The sequence below is a fragment of the Anopheles coustani genome, chromosome 2 (genome assembly GCF_943734705.1).
Source record: "Anopheles coustani chromosome 2, idAnoCousDA_361_x.2, whole genome shotgun sequence".
Taxonomy (NCBI): domain Eukaryota; kingdom Metazoa; phylum Arthropoda; class Insecta; order Diptera; family Culicidae; genus Anopheles; species Anopheles coustani.
The window spans coordinates 32,588,050-32,612,432 of NC_071289.1; the positions used below are offsets into that span (position 1 = coordinate 32,588,050).

The 24,383-nt window shown below is 48.5% G+C and overlaps 1 protein-coding gene across 1 annotated transcript; it reads left to right on the top strand.

Moving 5' to 3' along the window:
* Positions 1-25: 25 nt before the first annotated feature.
* LOC131265826 (methylcytosine dioxygenase TET-like) lies at positions 26-23,486 on the top strand. Its single transcript, XM_058268157.1, has 4 exons — positions 26-1,336; positions 21,378-21,566; positions 21,664-21,909; positions 23,009-23,486. Exons 1-4 carry the CDS (start codon positions 26-28, stop codon positions 23,363-23,365), a joined length of 2,103 nt encoding a protein of 700 aa, XP_058124140.1. The 3' UTR covers positions 23,366-23,486.
* The last annotated feature ends 897 nt before the right edge of the window (positions 23,487-24,383 follow it).

The following is a 24,383-nucleotide window of genomic DNA, read 5'->3' on the forward strand; positions in this document are numbered from 1 at the left end:
GCAACCATTTCCCTCCCCCGTAGTCATGACAACGAATAGTAGCAACCTGAAGCTATCTGGAAATATAATCAGTCTGACAGGCAAACAATCACAACAACCGCACAACCAACAGCAGCATCAGCAGCAACAGCACCAACAGCACCTCCACCAGTTACAACAGCAGCACCAGCTTCAGCAGCATTTACAGAAGCAGAAGCTGAAGCAGTCGCAACTTCAGCAGCAGCAGCAGCAGCAGCAGCACGCCTTGGGCAGTGTGGCACCAAGCTCGGTGGTGACGACCACCACGCTCTCGAACGGAACGGGCCATCACCATCCTGGCGGCGTGTTCACGTCGGCCGCCAATGGTGGTGGAATCGTGAAGCCCGCCAGTGGCATCCCCTCCAACTCGTCGTCGTCGTCGTCGCCCTCGGTGCAGAACGGAACCGCTCTCCCCGGGAGTCACATTCCGCCGCGTTATCAACCTCCGCCCCACCCACCGGGCGGTATCCTCAAGAACGGCTACACCAACGGGCATCTGAAGACGTACCCGCGAGGAGCGGAAATCGGTGGCCAGAACGGTGGACCGACGTTCAACGGTGCGAAGGGACCGGGCGGTGGATACGTCGGTGATAACCTGAAGAGGCCTCCGAATCCTTCGCGGTTGCTCGCACCCCGACAGCACATTCGCTTTTCGAACCTTCCGCCGCTGGTGAACGGTGGTAGCGGGACGACGGCAGCACTTAGTCAGCAATCTCAGTCACAGCAGGCTGCGGCGATTGTCGCACATCACCAGCAGCAACAGCTTCAAGCACATCACCTTCCGGCACCTCACACGCGGCTCAGCTCGGAGTCTTCCTCGGAGGATCAGACGACCAGCTCGACTAGATCGTTGCAGGCGCACCTGGCGCACGCCAAGCCGCCCCAGCAGCAACCGACCGGGCCCTCCGCCAGCCACCTCCACCAGACGACGGCGATAGTGCACCACAGCAACAGTCATCAACCGGTGAGCAACAACCCGAGCAACGGTCCGAGCAACGGCGTCCCGAACGGACATCCGCCGACCGGACTCGGGCTGGTGAAACCCTCGCAGCCATCGCACCTGCCCACGGCGACGTCCACCGTAGCCCCCTCCGCTCACCCGATCCACGCACTCCAGCATCCGCCTCAGTCACAGCAATCAGTGCATCAGCAACAACAACAACAGCAGCAGCAGCAGCAGCAAAACCAACAGCAAGAGATGTTGAAGTTCGTCCGGAAAGCCGAGTCGGAGACCTCGTCGACGCCGACTTCCTCGAGTGGCGGCGGCGGTGGTGGCGGTGGCCGGATCTCGGCGCTCGAGCAGAACCGACACTTTCAGGTGAGGGAATGTTGCTGTTCCCCCCGGGGGAGTGCACAGAGGACAGGTGCCTAACGTAGGGAACACTTTCGAGCGGGAGGTCCGGCTTTCTAGGCATGCGCGTCTCTCGCTTGCGGCAAAATTCGATCGGTGGACCTCGCCTTACCAACCGTTTCCCGATTTCGAACCCGGCCGTCTAAACCTGTTTTCGCACAGGTTCCGGCGAAGCGAAGGGAGAGAAAGAACTGGCTCCAGCGGATCCCGAAATGCCGGCGTGGCAGCCGTTTCCCCGAGTGTTTCGAGTGGAGCAGGAAGGAGGGGGGGGGGGGGGCGGGGAGGCTGTTGTTTTGAGGCTGGCGGCACAAACGAAGGAGAAAGTTTTTGACCTTTTCCAATCGTTTCCAGCGCGTTGCGGGATTGGTGGATGGACGGTTTCGACAAGAGTGTTTGCAGTCGTTAGCTCAACCCTACCGCACACCCTAACCTTCTCGTCCGTCCAAGATCCGCCGGAACTGGTTCGAAAGTTGTACATGTGTGTTTATCAGTGATAAAATTTCACCCAAAAAATGTCCCCTATTTGTGGATGGGGCCAAGCGTTGGGGAGGGTTGGTTTTGGCGGAGCGATTAGCGTTGGGAGCTAATGGGAAGCCGAAAGAGAGACTGGGCCAAGTGCAACCTGCTCGCCCGTACTCGTCCTCGTTCAACTCGTTTTAAAGATCCGACCCGAACCGAACACAAAAAAAACAAGGTGCCAAAGAGTGGACGAAAAAGAGGAAAGTTATCTCGCCACCCCGATCTCCGACGAAGGCTTCCCTTTGTCGCGGATCGTTGTCGTCCGGATTATGAATCTCGAGATGTTGCCGATGTTTGGAGTCGAGCACTTTCTTCCTTGATTTTTTTTGCCCCTCAATCGCTGAATGTCGGCGTAATTTGTCAATTCGATAGGGGTTGTTACATTCCAACGGGTGAGGATTTTCTGGACCCGGAGAGTGTGTGTGCTGGTAATTCGCCTTTTGTGTGCTCCCATTAGATTCAGCGGTCGACTTTCTTTCCTGGCGAGTCACCGTCGATCGGTTTGCAACAATGTTTTACCCCGGAAGGGATGAAAGGTTGCTTTGGCACGTTGTGGGGTGGGAAGGAAACTATCCACTCTCGGAGTCTGATTGTGATGAATGTTTCGTGTGTCAACTAGTAACAAGTCTGGGGTCTCAGAGTGGACAACGAAGCAACGATCACTCGATGCAATGGATTGTAATCGTGTGTAATGCAACGCTATTTGTCATTGCTTCCGGTGCAATCTAAGCCAAGGCCCTTTCCCTCGTGCTTACACATATTTTCCTTGTGTTGGAAAAATTGCATTAATTTTGTGCTCCTCTCAACGGATCGTGCAGAGTTTATAAAAAAAAATCAAAACTGCTTTTTGTCTACCCTAAAAATAGGTTACCATACAATGTAACACACATACCCAGAAATTACGTAGCGCGTTGCTGCAATCGTTCCGCTGCAATGACCGACGTGTACTTAGTCCATCAGCGGAGGTTTCGGTTTGATTGAAAAATGCCAACAAATTAAAATCACATACAGCGTCCCCGCAAGGCTGTCATTACGGGAAAAGGCCACGGCATTCATTGAATTTTTCACACTTTCCCACCGACCGGCGCGATCAGGTGCGCCACCGGGTACACACAATGATACGCAAGATTCGTATGACACAAGCGAGCACCAGGGAGGGAGATGGGGGGGCGGGGGGAAATAACCCAAGAAGAGAGCGAACTCAACCACCAACCCTTTTCCAAAGGTCATCGCTTTCTCGTTCCGCATATGTTTTTTTTTTGTTGTTTACGGAATATTGCTTCCATTTGCACGATTATTTCATTAACTCGAAAAAAATTACCCTTAATCAGCCCCGCCGCCGGAGCCAGCAGCCCTTCCTCCCTCCCCCCCTCTTCGGTGGCTGTTCGAGGGCTGCCCTCCTCCGGCCTTCTTGGCGCTCGCGAGTGGCGCGATCGCGATCGAGGCAATAAAAACAAATGATTCAACTTTGTTGTACGCCTGTGGCCATACCATACTGTGTGTATGTGTGCGGCTGTTCACGGGATCCGTTGCATTTGCAAAAGGAAGGGAAAGGGTGGTTTGGGTGAAAAACCATCAGAGGAGGTGGAGGAGGAGGAGGAGGAGTCTGGATTCTTCTGGTTTGTTTTTGCTGATTGCTTTTCGGCGTTTTGCGCATTGCGGATCGAGGGAGTTGGTTTGAGGTGCGGTTGGACTCCGGCATGCATATATTCTCATGCTGGCCAGGTAATAATGCCCCGTTAGGTTAATTTTGCTGGTATTATTATGCCGATCGAGTGAGTGAATGTTGCACCAGTCAATGTGTGTGTGTGTGTTTATGTAGGCCCAATCAAGGAAAGGTGAACATATTGTAGAGAGAGGCTTTGGCAATTTGTTCTTCGGTAAGTGGAAGACATGCTTTTAAAAGCATCAAATATTGTTTACCCAATGATAACAAAAACTCTGGGTTTATAACAAATTTATTTTAAAAATTTTATCAACGTATTTCTGTGCCAGACTCATGAATTAGATTCGAAGTAGACTTCATTCAGGTGAAGCTTCATTTGGGCAATATTCCCATGAGCATAAATTATTTATTGCTTTTCTGGTGTGCCAATTCACACAAAAATGCTCCGGGAAAGGAAGCTCCCTCAAGTAAAAGAAGTTTGAAATACAATTAAAAGCATCTGGCAATCTTCTGGCAACCATTACCTGGCCCGATTCGAATCGCGTTAGCGTTTGTTTCGGTGGCTATAAAATTGTGCTTTGTTTGGAGCAAAACATGGAGTAATAAACGGGCAAGATCGGATCTGTTTCGCGGAACATAAAATGGAAATGGCTTCTTTTTTCTCTGTACACTGTCGTTTCGTTTGGGTTTGTAGCTTTTTTTTACATACGATCCAACCGAAGTGAAAGTGAGTGAATAAAGAACTAATCTGCATCAATTTATCTTCCCCGGTGTGGCAAAATGGAATAAAACGTGCTGTAAAAGTACGCAAACGGACAAGAATAGACCATTTCCTGTACCGATGTACGTTCCGGTTCCGGCATTACATACACCTTGCATGAAGGAATTATAATGGTCGCTTGTGTTGTAAGGTTTTCCCCCTCGAACGTCATTTCGCTCCTTTCGTTTGTTTGGTTGGCATTTGCACCGGAACCAGCTGGGTGCGCATCAGCTTCCAAATATTGTTTGTCCATCTGCTGCTGCGTCATAAAGAAAAAAATCCAACACTTCCTTTCCGATCCCCACCCGGGTGCCCGGGTTCCTTCACTCAAAAGATTTCCTCGCTCTTTGTCAATTTATTTTTCCTCTCCTTTGTGCGCGCGCGCGCTGGCGAGGGTTCCTCGGCTCCAGTTGCGTTGAAGTCTTTCGTCCGAATTGGCTCCATCTGCTGCTGTGGCTTCCGAAGTAAACGTGCGGTAGCGTTCGCGGTTCCGGGCGGTTCGACGCGGGATGATGATGAAATTTCAATTGCCCGTTTCGGTGGCATCTGTGCGCTTATCCTCCCCTTCTCCCCCCTCCGGCCGGTCGTGTCTAATTACGGAACGCGCCTTCGGATCGGATCAAGTGTACACCGGTAATGCCACTATGCAGATCAACCGTAACACCCGGCCGCCGACTTCACGGTGCGTTAGCTCGGCTTCATCCCTTCACCGAATCCGATTGCGTGCGGCGGTTTGGGGTCCGTTTTTTCGGTTATTTCTTTCCGCCGTTTTGTGTCCGAAAAATCACCGATTTTCGGTTTTGGCATTTTGGTGCCAACCTTTGGCGGTGGTTTCGTGTGGTTTTTCTGCGGTCATTTAGCCACTAAGACCTACACGAACGCACGCATGCACACATTCGCCCCCCGTTTTCGCACCCATTTATTAGCAATTGCGGAAAAACGAACCTTCCAACCGAAATTCCTTCCGAAGGGGCCAAACTAATGATCATTTGCGTGTCGAGCTCCGGAGGTGGATGGGAACTTTTCTTGGTCGATTCTTTGAATTTGGTTTGCCCGGGGTTTGGCGCTGCTGACCCTGGTCCGGTCCCCGCTGGCGACGGAAGTTGTAGCCTCGATAAATCTGGGCATTATCTTAATTTTCTGTCCATGGTTTTGGGTCCGCGGTGTGTGTGTGTGTGACTGGTGTCCGGTTTGAGCGGTGCGGGGCCTACCGAAGCATAATGACTAAAATTATGACCCGGCCAGGAGATTGTGCAGGGTTATTTTTTTTCGCCAGCTCTTCAACACGTTACCACGGTGGATTGTAATTTCCACATTCCCCTCCGCGTGGCCATTTGTCCTCCGCTTGAAGTTGTTCGCCTGTTTTTTTTTGTGCTGTCTCCCTCGCTTTTATCGTGTGGAGGATGTAAATTAGAAAAACAACTCTGTACTCCAACTCCAGCTCGTGCTGCAGCGACCTCCCGGGGCACGCGTTTTAAACATTCGGGCTGCGGAAAACGGGCCTGTCAAAACAAACCTACAACTCGAGTACAACGGCAACGCAATAGTACCGACTCCGAGCGCACACGCAAAACGCCATAACAACCGCTTTAATTGCATTAACAACATCCCAACCCTCCGCCGTTGCAACACCGACGACGAGCCCGGCACGCCATACGCAAATAAACATCTGTTTACGCATGCGGCCGCAGTTTCGTCATTTCAAAACGGCCGTTAAATAAACGGGCCGCGTGGAGTTGATTGCGCTGGGAATAAAGGGTGCGAAGAAAACCCGGGTTGGTGGTGGTGATGGTGGTGGTGCTTTATTGTGACCCTGGTTTTATGGTTTGTGCCGGCTCTTTCGGTGCCTTCTGCGCAGTTTTCTTGCTATTTTAGCAACTGATTGTCGTTTGGGCGGGAGTGAGTGTGCGAAAGAGTCCCACGCCCTACGAAATAAACCTCCTCCACTCCAGCGAACGATCGAACAAAGGGTGGACGAGTTCTTTTTTCCGCTCCCCCACCGGAATGGTGACAGGTGAGCATAAATTAGCATTATTTTCAATTTGAATGAAAATTGGGTGTAACATGAATGAGTTTTTTCGGTACGCATCGAGGGCTCCAAAAGGAAGTCTCTATTTCAAAAGGGAAAGAGAAAAGAAAATGAGGGCTCGGTAGAGAGTTGGAACCGAAAGCTTACACCGAACCATTCGAGATGTGTTTCCTACACAAGCCACGTATTTTTGGTGCTGATTGTGTTTGTTTGCGATGTGATCTACCTTTCCTGGGCTGTTTTGAGCGACATGACAGCAAACGGTTTGTAATGGTTTATAGTTATGCACGATGTATGACATGAGAATGTGTTCCAGAAAATGGAATTAAAAATAAATCTTCACCCCCCGAAATGGGAATAAATGTTAAACACGAACAGCGTGGGTGTTTGATTGAGGGTGTGTATCGTTTGTATGGCAAACAAACTCGATCATCCGTTCCAAAAAAGGGATTGTCAGATTTAGCAATTGTTTAACACGAATCAGTTTGATTTCGTCTCGAAACAAGACCCGCTTGGAGTTGCTCAATGCAGATAGCATTTCATAACTTCTTCCATCATAGCAAATAATCACCAAATCACGCTTTTGTTTTCATTCGAGTGATTGTTTTTCCTTCGCGCGAGCTGTGTTTCATAATTCTTCGAAGAAAAGATCTTTAACTGGCCATTAAAATCCATTTCCATCTTCGGTGCATCAATTTATGGGACAGGAAATCGAATTATACTCCCACGCCTGAGGAGGGTTCTAGCTTGAAGGCTGCCTGTGGTTGCAAGGAAAAACTAACTTCTAGTTCACCCTTCATTCTAAACCACGAAAACCCCTCCCAACCACCGGGTACCGCTTCTCCACATGCTTTGGTCTTTGATTGGGTCGTTAATCAGCATAAAACCAACAGTCGCCCACGATTGATCGTGCAAGGGGCCTAAATTCGTTGATCTATGTTGAGGCGACGAGGCCTTTCCCTTGTCTTCAGTCCCCCAGCGACAACAATCACCGGCAAGATTAGGAAGACTCGTACCATTCCGATCGAGGGTGGAGCGGAAGAACCGAAGCTGGCTTGATTAGCTTAAGCTAGTACCGTCGGATCGGTTGTCTTAGCGTTTCTTCATTCCGCAATCCGCACGGTTGTCGTGAGGCTGCTCAGCTAGTGAACTGGTTATTTATCTACCCACCGGCGTGGGTCCCCGGGAACACTTCTGCCGCTGGATGCCGCTCTCGGCGCTCGTTCGAAAGTCGTTCGGATGTATCCGATACTTGCGTCTTGTGCGACGGTGCGCCGGGTAGAGCTTAGACAACACTGGAAGGCGGCTTAACGAGTGAGTCATGTCATAAAATTTAACGAACCAAACCTTAACGCGACGGGTTGGGCGTCCTGTCGCCATGGAGAGGCACCCTGTCGGTATCAGCGTGCCAGAGTGTGGCCCGACGCCAGTTCCAGATAAATTCCACCGATAGGGCACGGTGTGCTATCGTCAACCAAACCAATTTTCGCTACTTGCCCGCACCTTCCTCCGGGGCTAATGTCGCTGGAAAACAATATTTACACACACTGGGGAATTACTCGTGAGAGATCGAGGCAGGGTGAACGATCGCGTGGCGGCAAAGGTGAATATCAATTTACGATCTGGATAAAATGCATGCGTGACATTTCACCCACTTGTGCCCCCGCTTCGGGAAAAACCTACTCAAAACCCCTGGATCAGTTCGATCCCACCCACCGGGGGGAGCTGTAGGGCTCGGGTCTCTGGACGGGATTTAAATCATTTCATACACACACTCAACCTCATCCAGCCGAGCCAGAAGCCTATCCAATGTCGGTGTACGCCGGCATGTAAACAAAACATAACTCATTCGTCCACCCGAACGCAATTACACTCCGGATGTATGGGGTGCACATCGACCGGGGACCAACCTGGTGGAGTCGCTGAACCGTGGCACACCGACCGGCCGACCGTTCAACCGACCGAAACCGGAGCGGATGCAATGGCGTTGCACCACTTGAGGTCCGGTGTGGGAAGTTACCAAGAATGGAGGCGTTCTGGCAAAGGCGTACCCGCCTCGAAGATGTAGAACAACGTCGAAGTGAAAGTAGTTTTCTCAGCCTTCGGCGTTCCTATCAGAGCAGATCTTTCCCAAAGGTCTTCGGGCTAGAAGACCGCCCTGTTCCGGGGCGTATGATGGAAATGTTTTAATTACCACCCTCTCCGGGTTGTTTCCCAGTTCCGGTTCGTGTTGTCATCGGAAAGTGAGAACTTTTCCGCCCCGGGACGGTGGGACAATGAGGCGGGAGCATTGGTGAATCGGTCGGAATGCATCTCACTGCAATCACGACGAAGAATTAATCATATTCCTTCGACCTCCTCCCGGTCGGGTCTGTCGCGTGACGTCTCTGTTTTCTCATTGTGTGTGTGTAGAGCGTCGAGGCACGCGGACGGGAATGATGTGATTATATGCCCCACTCCAGGCGTCATCGAAAAGGAAAGTGTTTTATGGCGGTGCGGTAATTTATGCAGCTAAGAACTCCCCAGCAAAAACCCGTGGAACGCCCGAGGCTTCGGTCAGAAGTCGACCTGGCACATTAAACTGCGGTAATAATTATGTTTTTTCCCTCTGCGAAGCAACCCTCTCGTGCCCAGTTCGATTGCAATGCAGTTCTGAGGGCGAAGGTGCAGTTGAAGTCGTATTCTCGGTTAGTTATATGCACCCATTACCCGGTGGCGTTCCGTGGGCGCAGCCGTTTTCTTCATGTGAAAACCCGTCGCTTTTTTATTATGGTTGTATGTACCAGACGTAATTTGGAAACGCTTTCGAGCTCGGTGGCTGTTGCTTTATGTTTTTACTGGTGGCCAGTTTCATTTATTTGTGCGAACAAAAGATCGGCAGGAAAGTGACTTCACCGGCCTTCAAGGAACTGGCCGGTAGTTAGCAGACATATTTATCGGTGCTATAAAGATGTTATTACCGACATCGGGTTATCGGGTTGTTTTGCGGGAAAGCGGAAGGCTCGAAGCACCACTGCGAACGTTGGTGCTCGTTTCGTTTTTTTATTGATGATCAGTAGGGAATATTTTCCAGTAAAAGAAAATTTGTTAAAACGCTTCCTTTCGTACACTTGCCGTGCGTCGGGGTTTCTTTGTATTCTCCCAGAGAAAGTGAGCGAGCGGAACGTAAATCATTGTGTATTTAGATGCATTTCATTGCACCATAAAAGCGCGTCCGTGTACTGCTGCACATTCGATACGCTCGATCCGGTTGTTTACGTACCATTACCGGCCATTACCAGACGTCCCGGGCTCGCCATCTTGGAGGCCACTGGCGGTTCGAGAAAATCTGACGGCTCGCCCCCCCCTCCCTCGATCCCCAGGTCTCTCGGTGGTTGGTTCAATAAACTTTTATGAACTTCTTCATCCCGGACCGGAGAAGAGCCGACGAGTCGAGCGGGGTCGAGGGGTTAGATGCCGAGCACCTTATTTTGCAACACTTTTCCTGCTTTCGTGCGGGAAAGAAGGGTGCCGGGTGTTGGATGTGAATTCCATGCCTTGGCGTCCAGTGATGGAGAATTTTTGCAACGTGGGCTTTTATTTCTACATCATTAAAATAAAACTGAAACAATTTAATGAGGTTTTTCATCGTAGACTTGATCAGAAGAATTTCTAAAAGTTTATTTGTGAATGTTATATTTTTCATTCATATTTTTCAATTTAATATTTTTCGATCATGAAATATTAAGAATGCTAGATTTTATAGAATAGAATTGAAAGATCGAAACAATTTATTTTAAAACATACACAATACTTAGAGGCCCACCCCAATACTGGACCAACAGCTTTTCCCATGTGATTTTAAACACCTAACCAACATTATGTTACTTTCGGTTATGATCAGTTTTCTACTAAATATTCAAATAAAAAAGACATGATCACTCAGTGTCATTGAGTAATTTAATATTCAATCGGAAAAAATGTTTAAATGTATATTTCAAGACTTGGCAGCTAATATGTTTCATTAAAGAAACATTGAACAACGATTGAAAATAGATAAAAATGCATTCAAACGTGAATGTTGTCAACTAACCAAGGTTAAAAAAGTATATTTAAAAACAAACAAAATTTGTATAGGTTTGCCAGCACTGCCGGTGTAACTTTCCGCAGGTGGTTCCAAAAACCCTACCAACATTATGTTGCTTTCGGCTGGGCTCAGCTTTCAACCGACGGGGAAACCACACAAGTCCATCGGAGAGAAGCTGGACAGGTGAGAAGCAAATTCCCGCTGCTTCACCATTCCTCGCGGTCTGTCAGATGATCGATCGCTCGCAACATAGTCGCCCTGTAGGGGTGTGCGTGTGCTCGTGTATGTGCCCCTCAAGAACAAGATTGTCAGGGTCAAGCCTCTTCGATCGATCTCCTCCCTTCGCGCCCTTTCCTTGCCTTCCCTTTGCGGGATATTTTTCTGCCCCGTATCCCTTTTCGTGTGTGTTTCTTTCCGATTCGCGGTTCGCAGGGTTTTCGTTTCAGTTTTGGTGGTATGCTTTATACTGTTGTTACTTTCTTCGCGGTCAACCAAAACTCGCGCTCTGATACGGCCCGGGGTACACACCTGCACTCGGCGCACCTCTCCTTCGACGGTCGACCCGCTGACTTATTGAGATTGTGGGCAAATATTTGCCATCGGAGGAGCGTCCAATCCGTTCCTTCGTTTCTTCCAGTTTTTTTTTGTTCTTGCTCATGTTCCTTTCATCCCGCGCGAGCCCCGGCGAGTGTCGATCAAACAGGATTTGGCAGAAAAAGGTGGCCGGTCCCAACAATGTGTCCATTCACATTATCCCCGTTTGGTTGGAAAATCGAGGACGCTTGGAGTTCGAAGCCGGTTCCGACTCGTTGGCCAATCGATCTTGCACTGGCTGCGATTCACCTGACACTGAATGGATGATGATGGTGATGATGGCGGTCAGGTTGGCGCGATTCCGAACAATGTAACGCGCGCGCACGCTCTGATGAGAGCGAAATTCCACCCGACCGAAGTTCCGCCGGACGAATCCGGTGGTGGCTTAAGTCGATGAAAAATGATTCCGTTCCTTGACGCGAAGGAATCCTCTACCCGCTGGAAGGGGTGGAAAAGGTGGCGGCACAAAATGAGGTTCCTTTCCCTTCCAACCGTTTAACGTGTGCAAAAGTTGATTAAGTGATCTCTCAAGACTCGGCGATCACCGGTTTCGGGCACGTTCCTTCGAGCAGCAACAAGTGTCGAGATTCGGAACCGTTAAGAGGAGAGTGTTTAAACGACCGGAAGAAGACCGCTCGGGGTGGTTTGTTTTTCTTCTTTTCCGCCCGGAATCGATCGTTAATTGGCCATTGTTTCCGGAGTGCGTTTTGATCCGGTAATAAGCGCCGAAGTTTACCGCCGATCCATTTTTCCTCGCGATCGTCCGTTTGAAGCGATTTAAAACCAAACTCCCTTCCGAGGCTCGGGTTTTCCGAAACGACGCGTTGATGAATTGTTTGCGGTGGCGCGGAAAAGTGGCGTTGTTTGCCAAACAACAAATCGCCCCAAAACTGCATCCGTTTACGTGCTGCAGGGGGAGGGTGAAAAAGAGCGCCCGAGGGCGTTCGGTGTGCGATTTGGACTTGTTTGACTTGATCATCACCCGGCCCCGGGCAAGATTGCCGTGCAGATGATGATGATTATCGTTATTACCAGCGCTTCATTAGACGGAGAAAGGCAAGCCCATGGTGGTGGTGGTGTGGATGGTGGCCTCACCCATCGCACGCCTGTAATGACAGGCCTGTCTCATTAGGCAAAGTGACGACTTTACTCCAAAAAATGTGGTGCACTTAAAGGCGAACCCGTCGAAAGCAGGCAAACGAGAAGAAAACGGCAGACGAAATCACTCCAATATCACGAGACGCACCCGGGAGCCCTGGTCTTGGTGCGGCCTTTCACTCCGGTGCTGGAGGATTTGGAACAATTGGAAACATTTTATCATCATTAGTTGCGACGTCGCCATCCGTTCTTTTTTTTTCGCTTTATCTCTCGGGTTGAATTTGTTTTAATCCTGTGCGACGTTGGACGAGGTGTTGGTAATGGTAACAAATTGTCCCGAGTCCCGAAGAAAGGATGATTAATAGTTTGTGCGCACATTTGGTTTCAAGCGCACATTGCTCGGCAGGTTTTTTTTTCTTTCCCTCAATCTTTTCTTCCGACGAACAATCGGCCGGTGGATAAGCAAAGAAGATCATCAGCGTTTTCAACAAAAAAAAAGGGTGACCTACAAGAAGGCCTCATAAAAGGTGGCGCGGCGTAATCGTATTAGTGGTTACTCCCCTTGCGTCCACCCGCATCCAACAGTTGTTGTTGTGTGTAACCCTGAGATATGTGAGGCGCAAATGAAAGAAGTCGCGCTAGTCCGCCATCATCCTTCGAGAAGTTGGTTGCGGTCGGGGGGTTGGTCGCGTCTCGAATATCGACATTTTCCATGGGCCGAGGTTTCGAATGCAAAGACCTTGCTGACACGTACACACACACACACACCCTGTGAAGCACCATTTCGGCTTCGGTTCCCACGGTGTTTTCCGAACATAGTCTGGAGAACCACACGGCTGGAACTTGCCCAAAAATCGGTGCGACCAGGGAACGGGCCGGGATCTCCCGGGAGGAAGCTGCAGAAGAGCGTGCTAACATGTGTTTCTGTACGGTGGGTAGAATAGAGGGACTCAAAGACGAATGGGTCGGAGGGACTCCGAAGTGAAGGGGGAACGCCGCTAGCCCTCCGCCAAACCGGACGCATTCGTTATTAGAGGCCAACTTCCTCGGGGTACTTAATTAAACGCACGGTCCCTCACCGCAATCCCACCGAGATGATGGCCGCGGTCGCTGCATGGAGACCTTGCATTTGCACACATCCCAAGTGTGTGTGTGTGTGTGTCCATGTGTGGACCCCAGTGGTGCAGAGGCGCTCCAGCTTCCGGAAGCGCACCGGGTGGCTACCGCTCGATTTACGATCGCCGGGCGAATCGGCGTCCACGCTGATTGATTTCCCAGCGACTGCTGCTGGCGGCTTCTCCCTGGCGATCGGTGGGAATCGGTCACGGGCTGCTGATCCGCACCGAGGCTCTCGGGTTTCAGGTGCCCGCCCGCTCGTCCGTCCCTTTCGGTCCCTGCTCCCGGTGGCATGCGGCGGGACGACAGCGTATCTCCTTTTAATCTCTTCATCGATGATGGAGCCTTCCGCCCGGGTGTTTATGACGGGCTCGAACTAATCATCGGTTACGCAGCCAGAAGCTATCCGCACACTCGGGTGCGAAGGCTGATTGAGGTCCGGTTGTGAAGTGGGTCATGCAACCCGCTCACCGTTTCCCCTTTGATGTAGGTATTAGCATTCTTCACGGTTGGAGTAAAAAAGTCAAGACCCTCAAGTTTCGCCACGCCATTCCTCGGGGGCCACGATCCACCACCGTCCGCCACGCCGCCAGGAGGATGTTGGTATTAATTTTTGTGTTGTGCTTCGATACGCGGGGATGATATGTTTATAAACAGGGTGGCCGTGATTATTGGGCGACTCTCGTTTGTTCGTTCGTTCGTTAGACAAATCAATCTCGGCACATCCCGGATGAGCTGGAGCTCGAGAGTCATTAGGCCGAACAGCGCTGGCAATCAACATTCCCGGTCTGGGGGAAAATCGGTTTCGAGGAACGTGTGACACTTCGAGAGTGTCAATCTGGGTTTTCTCGAACGTTTTTCTTAGACGGAAACATATAGACAACTTAGAGATTAGGAATGTGCGAACTGACTTAAAATAAGTGATTGAGTTGAATCTTACTATTGAATGATTGACTTAAATCCTACCGGATGATTTTTGGTTATTCCTTTTCGATTTGAATCCTTCAAGAGATTCACAAAATAGTGAATGAATGAGTAAAAGAGTAGCTGGTCGTCATAGAGAATCCCAAATATAGATTCGAATCCCAAGTAAGGATTTGAATCCCAAGTATTATTAAAAGAGTTACTAGTCGCCGCGGAAAGTCGAATCCCAAATTTGGATTCTACTTACGAACTATATGTGAATACAGATACAGTTTGGGATTCCACTCTCTGTGGCGACTAATAACTCTTTTATTCGCTGTTGGCATTTGAATCTCTACTTCAAATTCGAATCTCAATTTGGGATTCAAATCTTTATGACAACTAGCAACTCTTGTACTCACTTTTTCATTCTTTTGGGATTCGAATCCATGTCAAGGATTTAAATCTCGGTGACGACTAATAACTCGTTTTACACGATTCAAATCACAAAAGAGTGACTTTGTGAAGATTCGTATCATGATTGTTCACTCTAATTCAAATCTTTAAAAGCGTTGTTATTCTCATCACGGTTAGGGATGTTGTATGATTAATTCTAACTGTTCCACTCGACCTGAGATATCAACCATAGTAAAATTGGTTTCGAGGCTGTTAACTTTAATTGATCCACTGTGCATTTGTAAGATATATTTTCATCTTCCATCTTGAGTACTTTCCATGTGGGAGTTACCGTCAAATGAAGGAATTCCCATTCCTTGTCGGCAAGATCGGCGAGATTCTTCTCCAATTCATATTCTCTATGCCGCGAAAGATACGTGTTGATGTGATCCGTAACGGCTCGGGTTAAGCAAGAGGCCATAAATAGAATTCATAATCAAACTAATGACCCAATTTCAACGCTCTTACATAATGCTTCCTCGGTGTACGCTCGCGATGCCGTATGCCGTATGCCTTCTAAACCAAAACAAAACTCCAAACGGGCAAACGGTTCTTTTTACTTCGACCCCGAGGAGAGGGTTTCCTCGGTGGGTTTGAAGAACATTTGAAACACGAAAAAAGATTATCATCAAAGGGAACGATCGATCGACGGACCGGGCGGACCATTTCTCTTTATGCTAGCGACAAGGCACACGCCACAAGCATCACCCTCACCAGACCGGCCCAGTCCCCCTGTCTTTGATCTGTTCGTCCTGGAGCATTTCATGGATCGGGAATCTGATCGGATTCCAGATCGGCGGCTTGCGATAAACGCACGACAACATGCTGCCGACCGGAGGGATCGATTTTCGAGCAACGCTAGAAGGAGGATCCTCTCGCTGTCCGAGCAGTTGTTTGGTGAAGAGGGTTTTTCCCGTTTCCCGGAAAGTTTACTCTATCGGAGAGGTGTACTGAAGGAGGGTCGAGGCAAACAACATGATAATTGAGACCCAGGAGGGGTTTCTCAGGTTCTGGTTGAATTACGCCGCGTGGATGAGTAGTCCCCGTTGTCTGACATTCGAGTGTCCCCTTCCGCCTTTACCCTCCCTCCGATGCTTTCCATCCCTCCGCACTGCCGGAGAAATTAGGTGTGAAAAGTCACTTCGTTACGATAGGCCTTCCCGCCAGCTGCTGCCAGAAACGAACGGTTTCGGTTGTACGTTTCGGCCGGAGTTTCATCCCTGGAATGAGGGATTCCATGTTCCAACTCTCTCCCCGCCAGGCTCCACCTCCTCCCATTCAGTGCGGCAGGGTGGGAAAAATTATAAACAACTTGACCACATGACTAGCTTCCAAAGTCGCGCGAGTTTGCCAAGGGGACCGAAACCGTTCAAGCAAAAATAGGTTATGTTTTGTTTATTTGACTACCCCTCTTCCTGTCACGTGCCTTCTGGTGTTTGGTTGTTTTTTTTTCTTTCCTGTTTCGAACCCGACGACTAGAAGGGTTTCCTTCATTTCGGATGGTTTTCATTTCATTCCGAAACAATTCTCGCCGAAGACACTTGCAGCTTAACACTTGGAGCACATTCCACACGTTTTTCGTGTCGGTTTGCTGTGGCCTCATTACAAATGTCCAATTGCAGGGATGGAGGGGGTGGGGGAAAGGGTCGCTTGTCCATTTGAGTGGAACACAGCTGCTTTGCTGGTGGCGCGGATGCGGGTGTAGAATGGGAACAGGAAGGAAAAACATTATGTGAAAAAGAGAAGAAATGGAAAAAAACGTACTTAGAATAAATAGACGCGCCGTTGGGGCTAGTGCAAGATGACACTGGAGAATGATTGATTGGAAGGGAAATAATAAAAGAAGTACGAGCAAAGGAGTGGCGAAGAAATCGAGACGGAGAGAAAGCCAAGAAAGAAGTCTCAGAAGAGCAGTTGAAGACGGTCATGAAGTACAAAGGAGTGAAAGAATAAAAACGAATCATAAAAGAAAAGAATGCCCACGGAAAGTAGAGAACGACGGCGGTGGTTAACAAAAAGAAAGAAAGAAAGAGCAAAACGTCCGACCTAAACAGTTAGAGATGGGATTTTCTTCATGGGGGCCCTTTTGTGTTTACTTGCATAAGTGGAACATTAGCGGCACTAAATCGGACACTTTTCACCTTCCAGCATTCCGTGGTTCGTTCTCGAGGCGCAGTACCCCGAGACCTTCGGTTCAGTTTTTCGTAACGTTCGTTCGTTTGATCTCCATGATCGGTTTGCTCGGTGGCTTACGGGCTTTGGGCCTTCACTCGGGCGTCGGGCGCGGAGTTTAGTGCACTAAAAGCGGTGCTAAAGTGCTGGCAATTAACGAATTATAATTTACAATCACAATAAATCGCTCGTAAATGAATTGAGCGCGAGCGTGAGGAGGTGATCAGCCAGAGGAGGAAGTTGTCCGGTTTCGGCGAAGGTGGTGGTGGTGGTGGTAATTATGGGTGGGGTTCGTAACATTTCTATCGGCAAAGTGTGAAGTTGATCATTAGCCATGTGGAGGAGAGATCAGGCGAGGGTGCGGGAAAACGTTTGGAGCATAGAAAAGGGCTGCCAAATGAGTTAATCGTGACGCTACGTACGTGCGATATTATTTCTGACATTTAACTCTGGCTCTTGGACCGTGATCAACAAACCTGAAGGCAAATAAACGACGGCACCGCGATCGTAATCGCGAAAGTGGATCAAAGTAGGCTGTTAAACAAATACAAATCGCCTTCTGTAGGAATTAATTTGAAACATGTCGAGCACCATTTCTCCTCCCTTCACTGGACATAAATTGTATTCCGCGGAGCCCCAATCCTACCGGTTTTTATCCAGGCTGGCCTTTAAAGTGATAATTCAAAGGGCTCCCGCGGCTTTATGTGCTGTTATTTTTTTGTGTTCGTTTTGCTCTCGCTATTATTACAGTCCAGTTCATTTGCTTTTTTCTACCCCCCAACTGTCCCTCCAGGACGACCAATCCCTTCGAGCGGAGCGAGAAAATTAGATCTCGCCGGAAAAGGTGCAGCACAAATAATGTGGCGGGTTTATAAAGAAGGAAAAATAAAAACTCAGTACAGAAAAGAGAATAAATAAAACCCCAACCTTTTCCTTCGTCAGTTCGTGGTACGGTAGCAAAAGGGATGGTCTGGTGGCGAGGACCATTAGAGACTTTTTTGCATTTGCTACAATGCACCTAATGCAACACTGGCCGGCGAACCCAGAAAGGGTTGTGCTTCAAACAGCGAAAAGCAATTTAATTCAATCACTCAAGATGAGCGAGAGAGAGAGGAAAAGAAAATGAAGGTTTAGAAATACAAGGGAGGGGGAGGTATGCACAGAGAGGGAACAGAATAAAAAACACTAGTGAACGGGAATGTTGAGGCGTTTTTCGTATGCATCCTCTCCTTTTCTTATTGATCACAAGAAAGCCAAGGCGCAGAATGATCGCTCCCGATCGAAGGGTGGAAAATGAAATGAGCCCGCGAAGGAAACAAAAAAAGGCCCAAAGCATTTTCCAGCCTCTAGCTCGTTTCGAGAACGCTCCATTCTGAATGTGACCGGCGAAACGGGGGGAGAGTCCGGGATAAATTTGTAGCTTCCTGCTTCCAAACCGGGAAACGGTACCGAACGAAAAACCGATCGTTTGCCGAGAGTGCAGCTTTTCATTTATCCAAACCCCCAGCATATAGTCATTTTTCTTACGTTCTTCTTGGGTCGCCTTTTTGTGTTCATTTTTGTTGCTGATCATTTTTCTCTCCATTCCACCGTTTCCGACCCGACCCCCAATACAGGAGGAAGCAACATTTTATTTACCGTTTCATAAATCGCACCTCGCGATCGGTTAGCCACTTTGGAATCTTTGTTTTTCTCATTTCATTTTCTTTTCCTCCCACCGTCCCCGATCGCTGGAATGGGTGTGGGGTGGGCTTGGTGGTAGGATAATTAAAGCAAAATTCCAACCGAGCGAAAATTATGCTCCGTATGCTGTTCTTGATACCCCCCTCCCTCCTTTTCCGCCACTTTTCTCCTCCGTTGCATTCCCATTTTAATTCGTCCGCGGCTATTTAAGCAACTTCTCTCGGGCGTTCGAACACGATGCAGAACTTTGACTTCTTTCCCCGTCTTCATGGGTTTCTTACCGCCTTCCTCTCCGTGCGAATGAATCTGTTCTGTTTTCGAAATTGCTCCATCTGGCAGCGGCTTTGCAGGAGGGAAGAAAACTTGATTTTGCAGGTGAATGTTGTTGAATGAATGTGTTTGCGGAATCCTCGTGAGCCTCTTGCCGCGATGGAATTGGCATCGGTGTGAAGAAGCGGGGGGAAGGGGGGGTAGTCGGTTCACCCCGCCGACGGTGGTTAAGCTTTGGTGCAAAATTAATTCCATCCATTCTCATGATTCCTGCGCCGATGCGAGAGGTGTCGGTTTGCGTGGATCAATTCCAGAACTCGGTGGACTCGGTTGCTCGGTGCTCGGATAAATTGGATCACGGGTCTTTTTTCCCAGCGCATCAGTTGTGCGGTTGGTCAGCGGGAAGCTCGACAAGTCGTCTCTCCGTTGCGGTCGTGGTTGTGCCCGGACGGTGATTTTTCCCCCAGCCGGCTTGTTAGCGCTGTTGCAATAGTTTAAAATTGCTTAATTACGATAGCCATCGCTTAACCCTTAGTGGTCTTTGGTGGTTTGTTTCTTCCAATGGCAATAAACATCTCTACAGATTGATGTATGTTTACGACGCTGCTAAACCATGAGTGTTGAGCATTAATCCAATGGTGTTGCATTTTAATCTTCTCATGATTCAATTCGGACATCTTCAAGGTCTTTTACACTTCCGATAAAAAACAAACCAACTTAAATGCATCCGTTTAATCGTTCGACTGAACCTTCACATTATCTCGTCACTTTAGTGCGTTTGTGCGTATTATGCTAATTCGTGAGATCGTTTACCCTCCCATCCGGGGCATCAACCATTTTTGAGGGTCATTTAATAAACGCGATCACTTTAATTCGGCGCTTCGGCGCTTCAAGGTGTTACGGTTGGGTGGTTTTTAACTTTCGACCCGATTCCGTACGCTCGAGTTGCTCGTGGTACATGTGTTCTTTGTATTCGGGGCAGGTGTTTTGCCATGTAAGCAATTTGTTTTGGTGTTTTAAAAGTACGAAGATCTGTTTTCAGTTGCGTCATGCTTCGTGGGGAGTTTTTTTTCCCATCCCTTTTGTTTTATCTTAATCGCGGATGCTAACGACTGGGTTTCAAAAGTGGTGATAAAACTATCTCCTACCTTTCTTCGGAGAGAGAGCTTGATTTGATATGCACATTTATTAAACGATTATTTTCTTTTTAATCTAAATTCATTGAGTTTGTGTTCCAAGCTATTACTTTTAGCTTGTTTTTTTTTCTTTTTTTCACTGAATCAAATTAAAGATAACTGGAGTTTTTAATCACATTTCGTTTGAAATAAAACTTAACTGCATCCGATAGTTCTTGTCCGACGAAGATACCACATTCCATCGCACGCCATCCTTCCATATTGCACTCAAACCGAGCCGAAAGGTCAACAGCCAGAAAATGAGCCACAACACGAGATCTGCATGGGGAGAGATTTGCGAGCGCGCAAAAGCATCTTCCCGGAGCCTTCCCGTAAAGGCGGCAATTTTCGGTAGTTTTCACCACCCCCCTCTCCCCCCCCCCCTCCTTCGCCACACGGAAAAAGAGGTGGAAAAATTTCATAATTTGAAACCTACACGATTTTTCATCCCATCTGTCTTGGCCCGTCTTGGCTGGTGGATCGGCGTCGGCGAACATTTGATGGATCATGTTGCCCGCGAGCCCCGGAGGCCTCGGTGAAGATGGCCTCCCGACGGATCGCGATGATGGGTTTGAGTTGCGCGAAAGTCCCCCAGCTGGGAAAAGACCGGGTTCGTTACCGGGTGGCGTGTCCACGGGTTTGCCTTTCCCTTCCGCACCGAGCGACGTTGAAGTCTCATAAAAAGAGGGCTCGGCGGAGCGAGAGAGAGATTTCATCATTATCACCAAAACGTTTGAATTGCCGTTAGGCCGCGAGCAGACCACCCCTGCCCAAACCGGGGACTGGGTAAAGAAAATGAAATAGAAATAAAAATAAAATAAAAAAAAACCCGTCAGGAAAAGTCGCCCAGCGTGCAAATCCACCGGGGGTCCGATCGTGGAATTTGATTTCACGACGGCGAAGAGATGGGGTGGCGGTTTGGGGGGGGGAAGATCGCGGGGGCAAATAGAATGAAATGTAAATTAGTCTCACCGTACGTGACTTTTCACGACTCGGGCTCGAGCGTTCCACCGGAGGTTGCCATTTCGCCGACACCGACCGGTGGTCCGGTGGTTTGGTGCATCATCCGCTTGCGTATCATCACGAACGTGACGCATTTTCGTGATGGGATCTTTTTGCCTCGTGGATCACCATTGAAAGGCGATCTGGAAGATACCCGGTGGAGCACATAAAGGGAATTGTGACAGATACCGGGACCGGATGTGCCTGCTGTTAAATGTAGCTCATATTCCAACCGTGCGTCCATAAAGGAGGTTTGTTTAACCTCTTTTATTTTTTCGGCGTCCTTCTTAGGTTTATTGTTGTCAGGGGCAACGGCAGCGCATGGAGGCATGTTTGTTGTCGGAACGCCCGCTCGATGTAGGTTAAGTCCACCCGTCAGCGTCGTTCAGGTCGTTTTTTCTTGGGTGCGGGAGTACTAGCGAAATATCCAACTGTTTAACGACGACGTTAATGTTTACCATTGGTTTTTTTGGTGTTGTGTGGTTTCGTTTTTTTTCAGAATCTCCTCGCCGAGCTGCGGGCGCTGAAAGAGGCTAATCAGCGGTTAAGTGACGACAATCAGGAGCTGCGCGATCTCTGCTGCTTCCTCGACGACGATCGGCAGAAGGGCCGGAAGTTGGCCCGCGAGTGGCAACGGTTCGGACGGTACACGGCCAGCGTTATGCGGCAAGAGGTGTCCGCCTATCAGGTACGGATGGGTGGATGGACCCAAGAAACCCGTTGTTTTTCCATTTGCCTTGGGATGATCTAATTTTGACGGTTTATTTGAATTGTTTCCGTTGCAGACGAAGCTACGGCAGCTGGACGACAAGCAGCAGGAGCTGATCCGGGACAATCTGGAGCTGAAGGAGCTGTGTCTGTATCTGGACGAGGAGCGAAACAACACGAACGGTCGCACGGCGGTGGTCTGCACGAGCTGCGGCAACTCGGCCAACGCCGTGCCGCTGCGGGACGATGGCGATGGAAGCAGCTCCAGCACGAACGCCGACGAAACCCTGCACAACATTGGCCAGTTTGGACGCAACGGAATGGTACGTAAGGGGGAGGGGTCGAAACCGATGTTCAGAGGCGTTGGTGACAACGAACATTTAGACGGACTGCGAGCGAGTTCGAATATGTTTTTCTAGTTGAATTTTTGGCTTGCTTTGATAATTTCACCTTTAAAGCCTACATAATTTAATAATTTTTAATTAGAATATCTTTTCGTTTGTCTTGTTTCGGGCTGATCTATTCGTATGCTTTAAAGAGTTTGTTATCCACGCAAGAGGATTTATTTCCAATATAAATTATTAGGCAATATCGATTGAGGATTTAGAGGCTATAATGAAATGCAAGATTTGGACAGAAAGTGACATGTTTTTACTGATGTACACGGTGTCCAATATATTCTCATACAAATTCGTTCATACGTTTTTTAATCATTATTCAGTAACACAAAGACATCTGTTTTTGGTCTTATTTTTCATTGCATGCTGAGGCTTTAAAGATCAATTACAGCCAATGTTTTGGACCCATAGAATGTTTATACTCGGAATACCTTGGACTTGCTTTGAACAGTTTTAGACTGCTACAGGACAAATAAATGTCTTCGGAAAAGACTAACGTTCTGCCAGTGGGTGGCGAAAGTAGGAGAACTGCCTTTTTGAACTTCTTTAAGTGAAAGTTTTAAAAACTTCATAAAACACGACGTTTTTTTTACAGTTTGATACTCCAGGTTTTGTAAAAGTACATAGTGTGTGGCCTTTTTGGAGCCATTTTACGTACCTAACTTTTGATTTTCAACTTACGGCTTTAATCACTGAACGACATAGGGTAGATCTTTTTTCTTCACCAAACAGACTCTCAGATACTGGAAATTCTTCAAACCTATACAATATATGTGCTCTCTGTCTTAAGGTTAGGGTTTCATCACAACCCAGAACATTTTGAGTTTTGACTGTAGATGAACGGTGAATGGTAATAATCAAAAGCTATTTTCAGTTACTTGTCTGAACACAGTAGATGTATGGCAACGGAGAATGATCTGAAGAACCCACGGTTTATCCGAAGCACTTTAGGGCCCGGATTGGATTACCCGTCTCTTCCGATGGTGTTTGACTGGTTCGCTAATGAAATGTTGTCCATTTTCAGGATCTTAACATGCGCTCCACGCTGAGCGATCAAACGTTGCAGTACGTCCGAGCGCTGGAATCGCGAATACGGCAGCTGGAAGAGGAACGGGCAGTGGTGTTGAACAACTCGGCGGCGGCGACAACGAACGGCGGACAGGTGACCTCCGGTACCGATCCCATTTCCGGACGACCCGAGGCCGTGGTGCGCGCCCTCCAAGTGTTGGAAGTGCGCGAGCAGCTCGAACGGGAACGGATCGGCAATACGCCACCGGATCAGCTGGACGACGGCGAGAAGGCCCTGGTGCGCGAGATGTGCAACGTGGTGTGGCGCAAGCTAGAGGACGCTCCCAAAGCCGGCATCGACCAGCACGTTTGAGAGTCGGGAAGGAGCGGGCACAGGATGGTTGAAGGGATCGGGTGCGTGACTTGCCGGAAATATTGAGGTGTGAAGGTGGCGAGATAGTTATGTTCAATATCTTCATTTCTCTACGGCCGAAAGGTCGAACGTTTGACCCGATGTGCTCGTATTTTTCAAATATGACGATGTACAAATTAATTATAATGATCCTACGAAAACGTAACCAACGAAAGAGGCGTAAACGAAAGAAACTTGGACACACACGTACACACGCACACCTCGTGTACGAGCACATCCCGACGGTTAGATCGTTTGGAAAGGAGACGCAAGATTCAAGTATCGAGGCGTCGACGTCTGAAGCGTCTGGAGAGCGATCTTGCGTTCGTTGCAAGATCTACTCTCCACTTAGCGCCTTTATCGCGTGACGCCCGAGGCGAAAGGTTATCGAAAAAGTATTTATCATCGGTCATCGTTTATGTTTAGACACTTTCGCTTCGGTGCGCTCTCGTTTCCTTTGATCCTTGCGCCGCATTTTTCCCGTTATGATCAGTGTTTGCCGGCAATGTACAAGCTTTAGCATAGATATTTGACAGGAAAAGGAAACACAACACCGTTTCCAACCACTAAAGCAAACTTGAGAGGGGTTTTTCGTGAAGTTGCGTTAACGTGTCCCTTGATGTTTGGCTGTTGCTGTTGGGATGATATCTAACCGTACGTGACCGTACGATTAGAGTATCCGGATCGATATCAACAGGATAAGTAGGGTAGAACGGCTATCAAATTCAAACTTTATTGTACAGAAACCAATACAAGCGTTGCTTGCTACAGGGAAACAACAGATACAGCAGATTGGTACGATTTGTAATTCAGCTAAGGTATGATTAAGATTTCTTTGTTAGTGTTGTTTATGTGTGCATTCATATTTACGTATATGTATTTTATATTATTATGAGTAATATTTTATTATCATTATTAAAATCATAAATTGTTATCTTACCGGTTGCCTGCCGATTTTACTTGACGAATATCACAGTTG

Excerpts from the sequence above, each read along its gene's own strand:
- LOC131265826 (XM_058268157.1), top strand. The coding sequence starts at position 26 with ATGACAACGAATAGTAGCAACCTGAAGCTATCTGGAAATATAATCAGT. Across the intron at positions 1,337-21,377 it reads AGCAGAACCGACACTTTCAG|AATCTCCTCGCCGAGCTGCG; the intron begins GTGAGGGAATGT and ends GTTTTTTTTCAG. Across the intron at positions 21,567-21,663 it reads AAGAGGTGTCCGCCTATCAG|ACGAAGCTACGGCAGCTGGA; the intron begins GTACGGATGGGT and ends TTTCCGTTGCAG.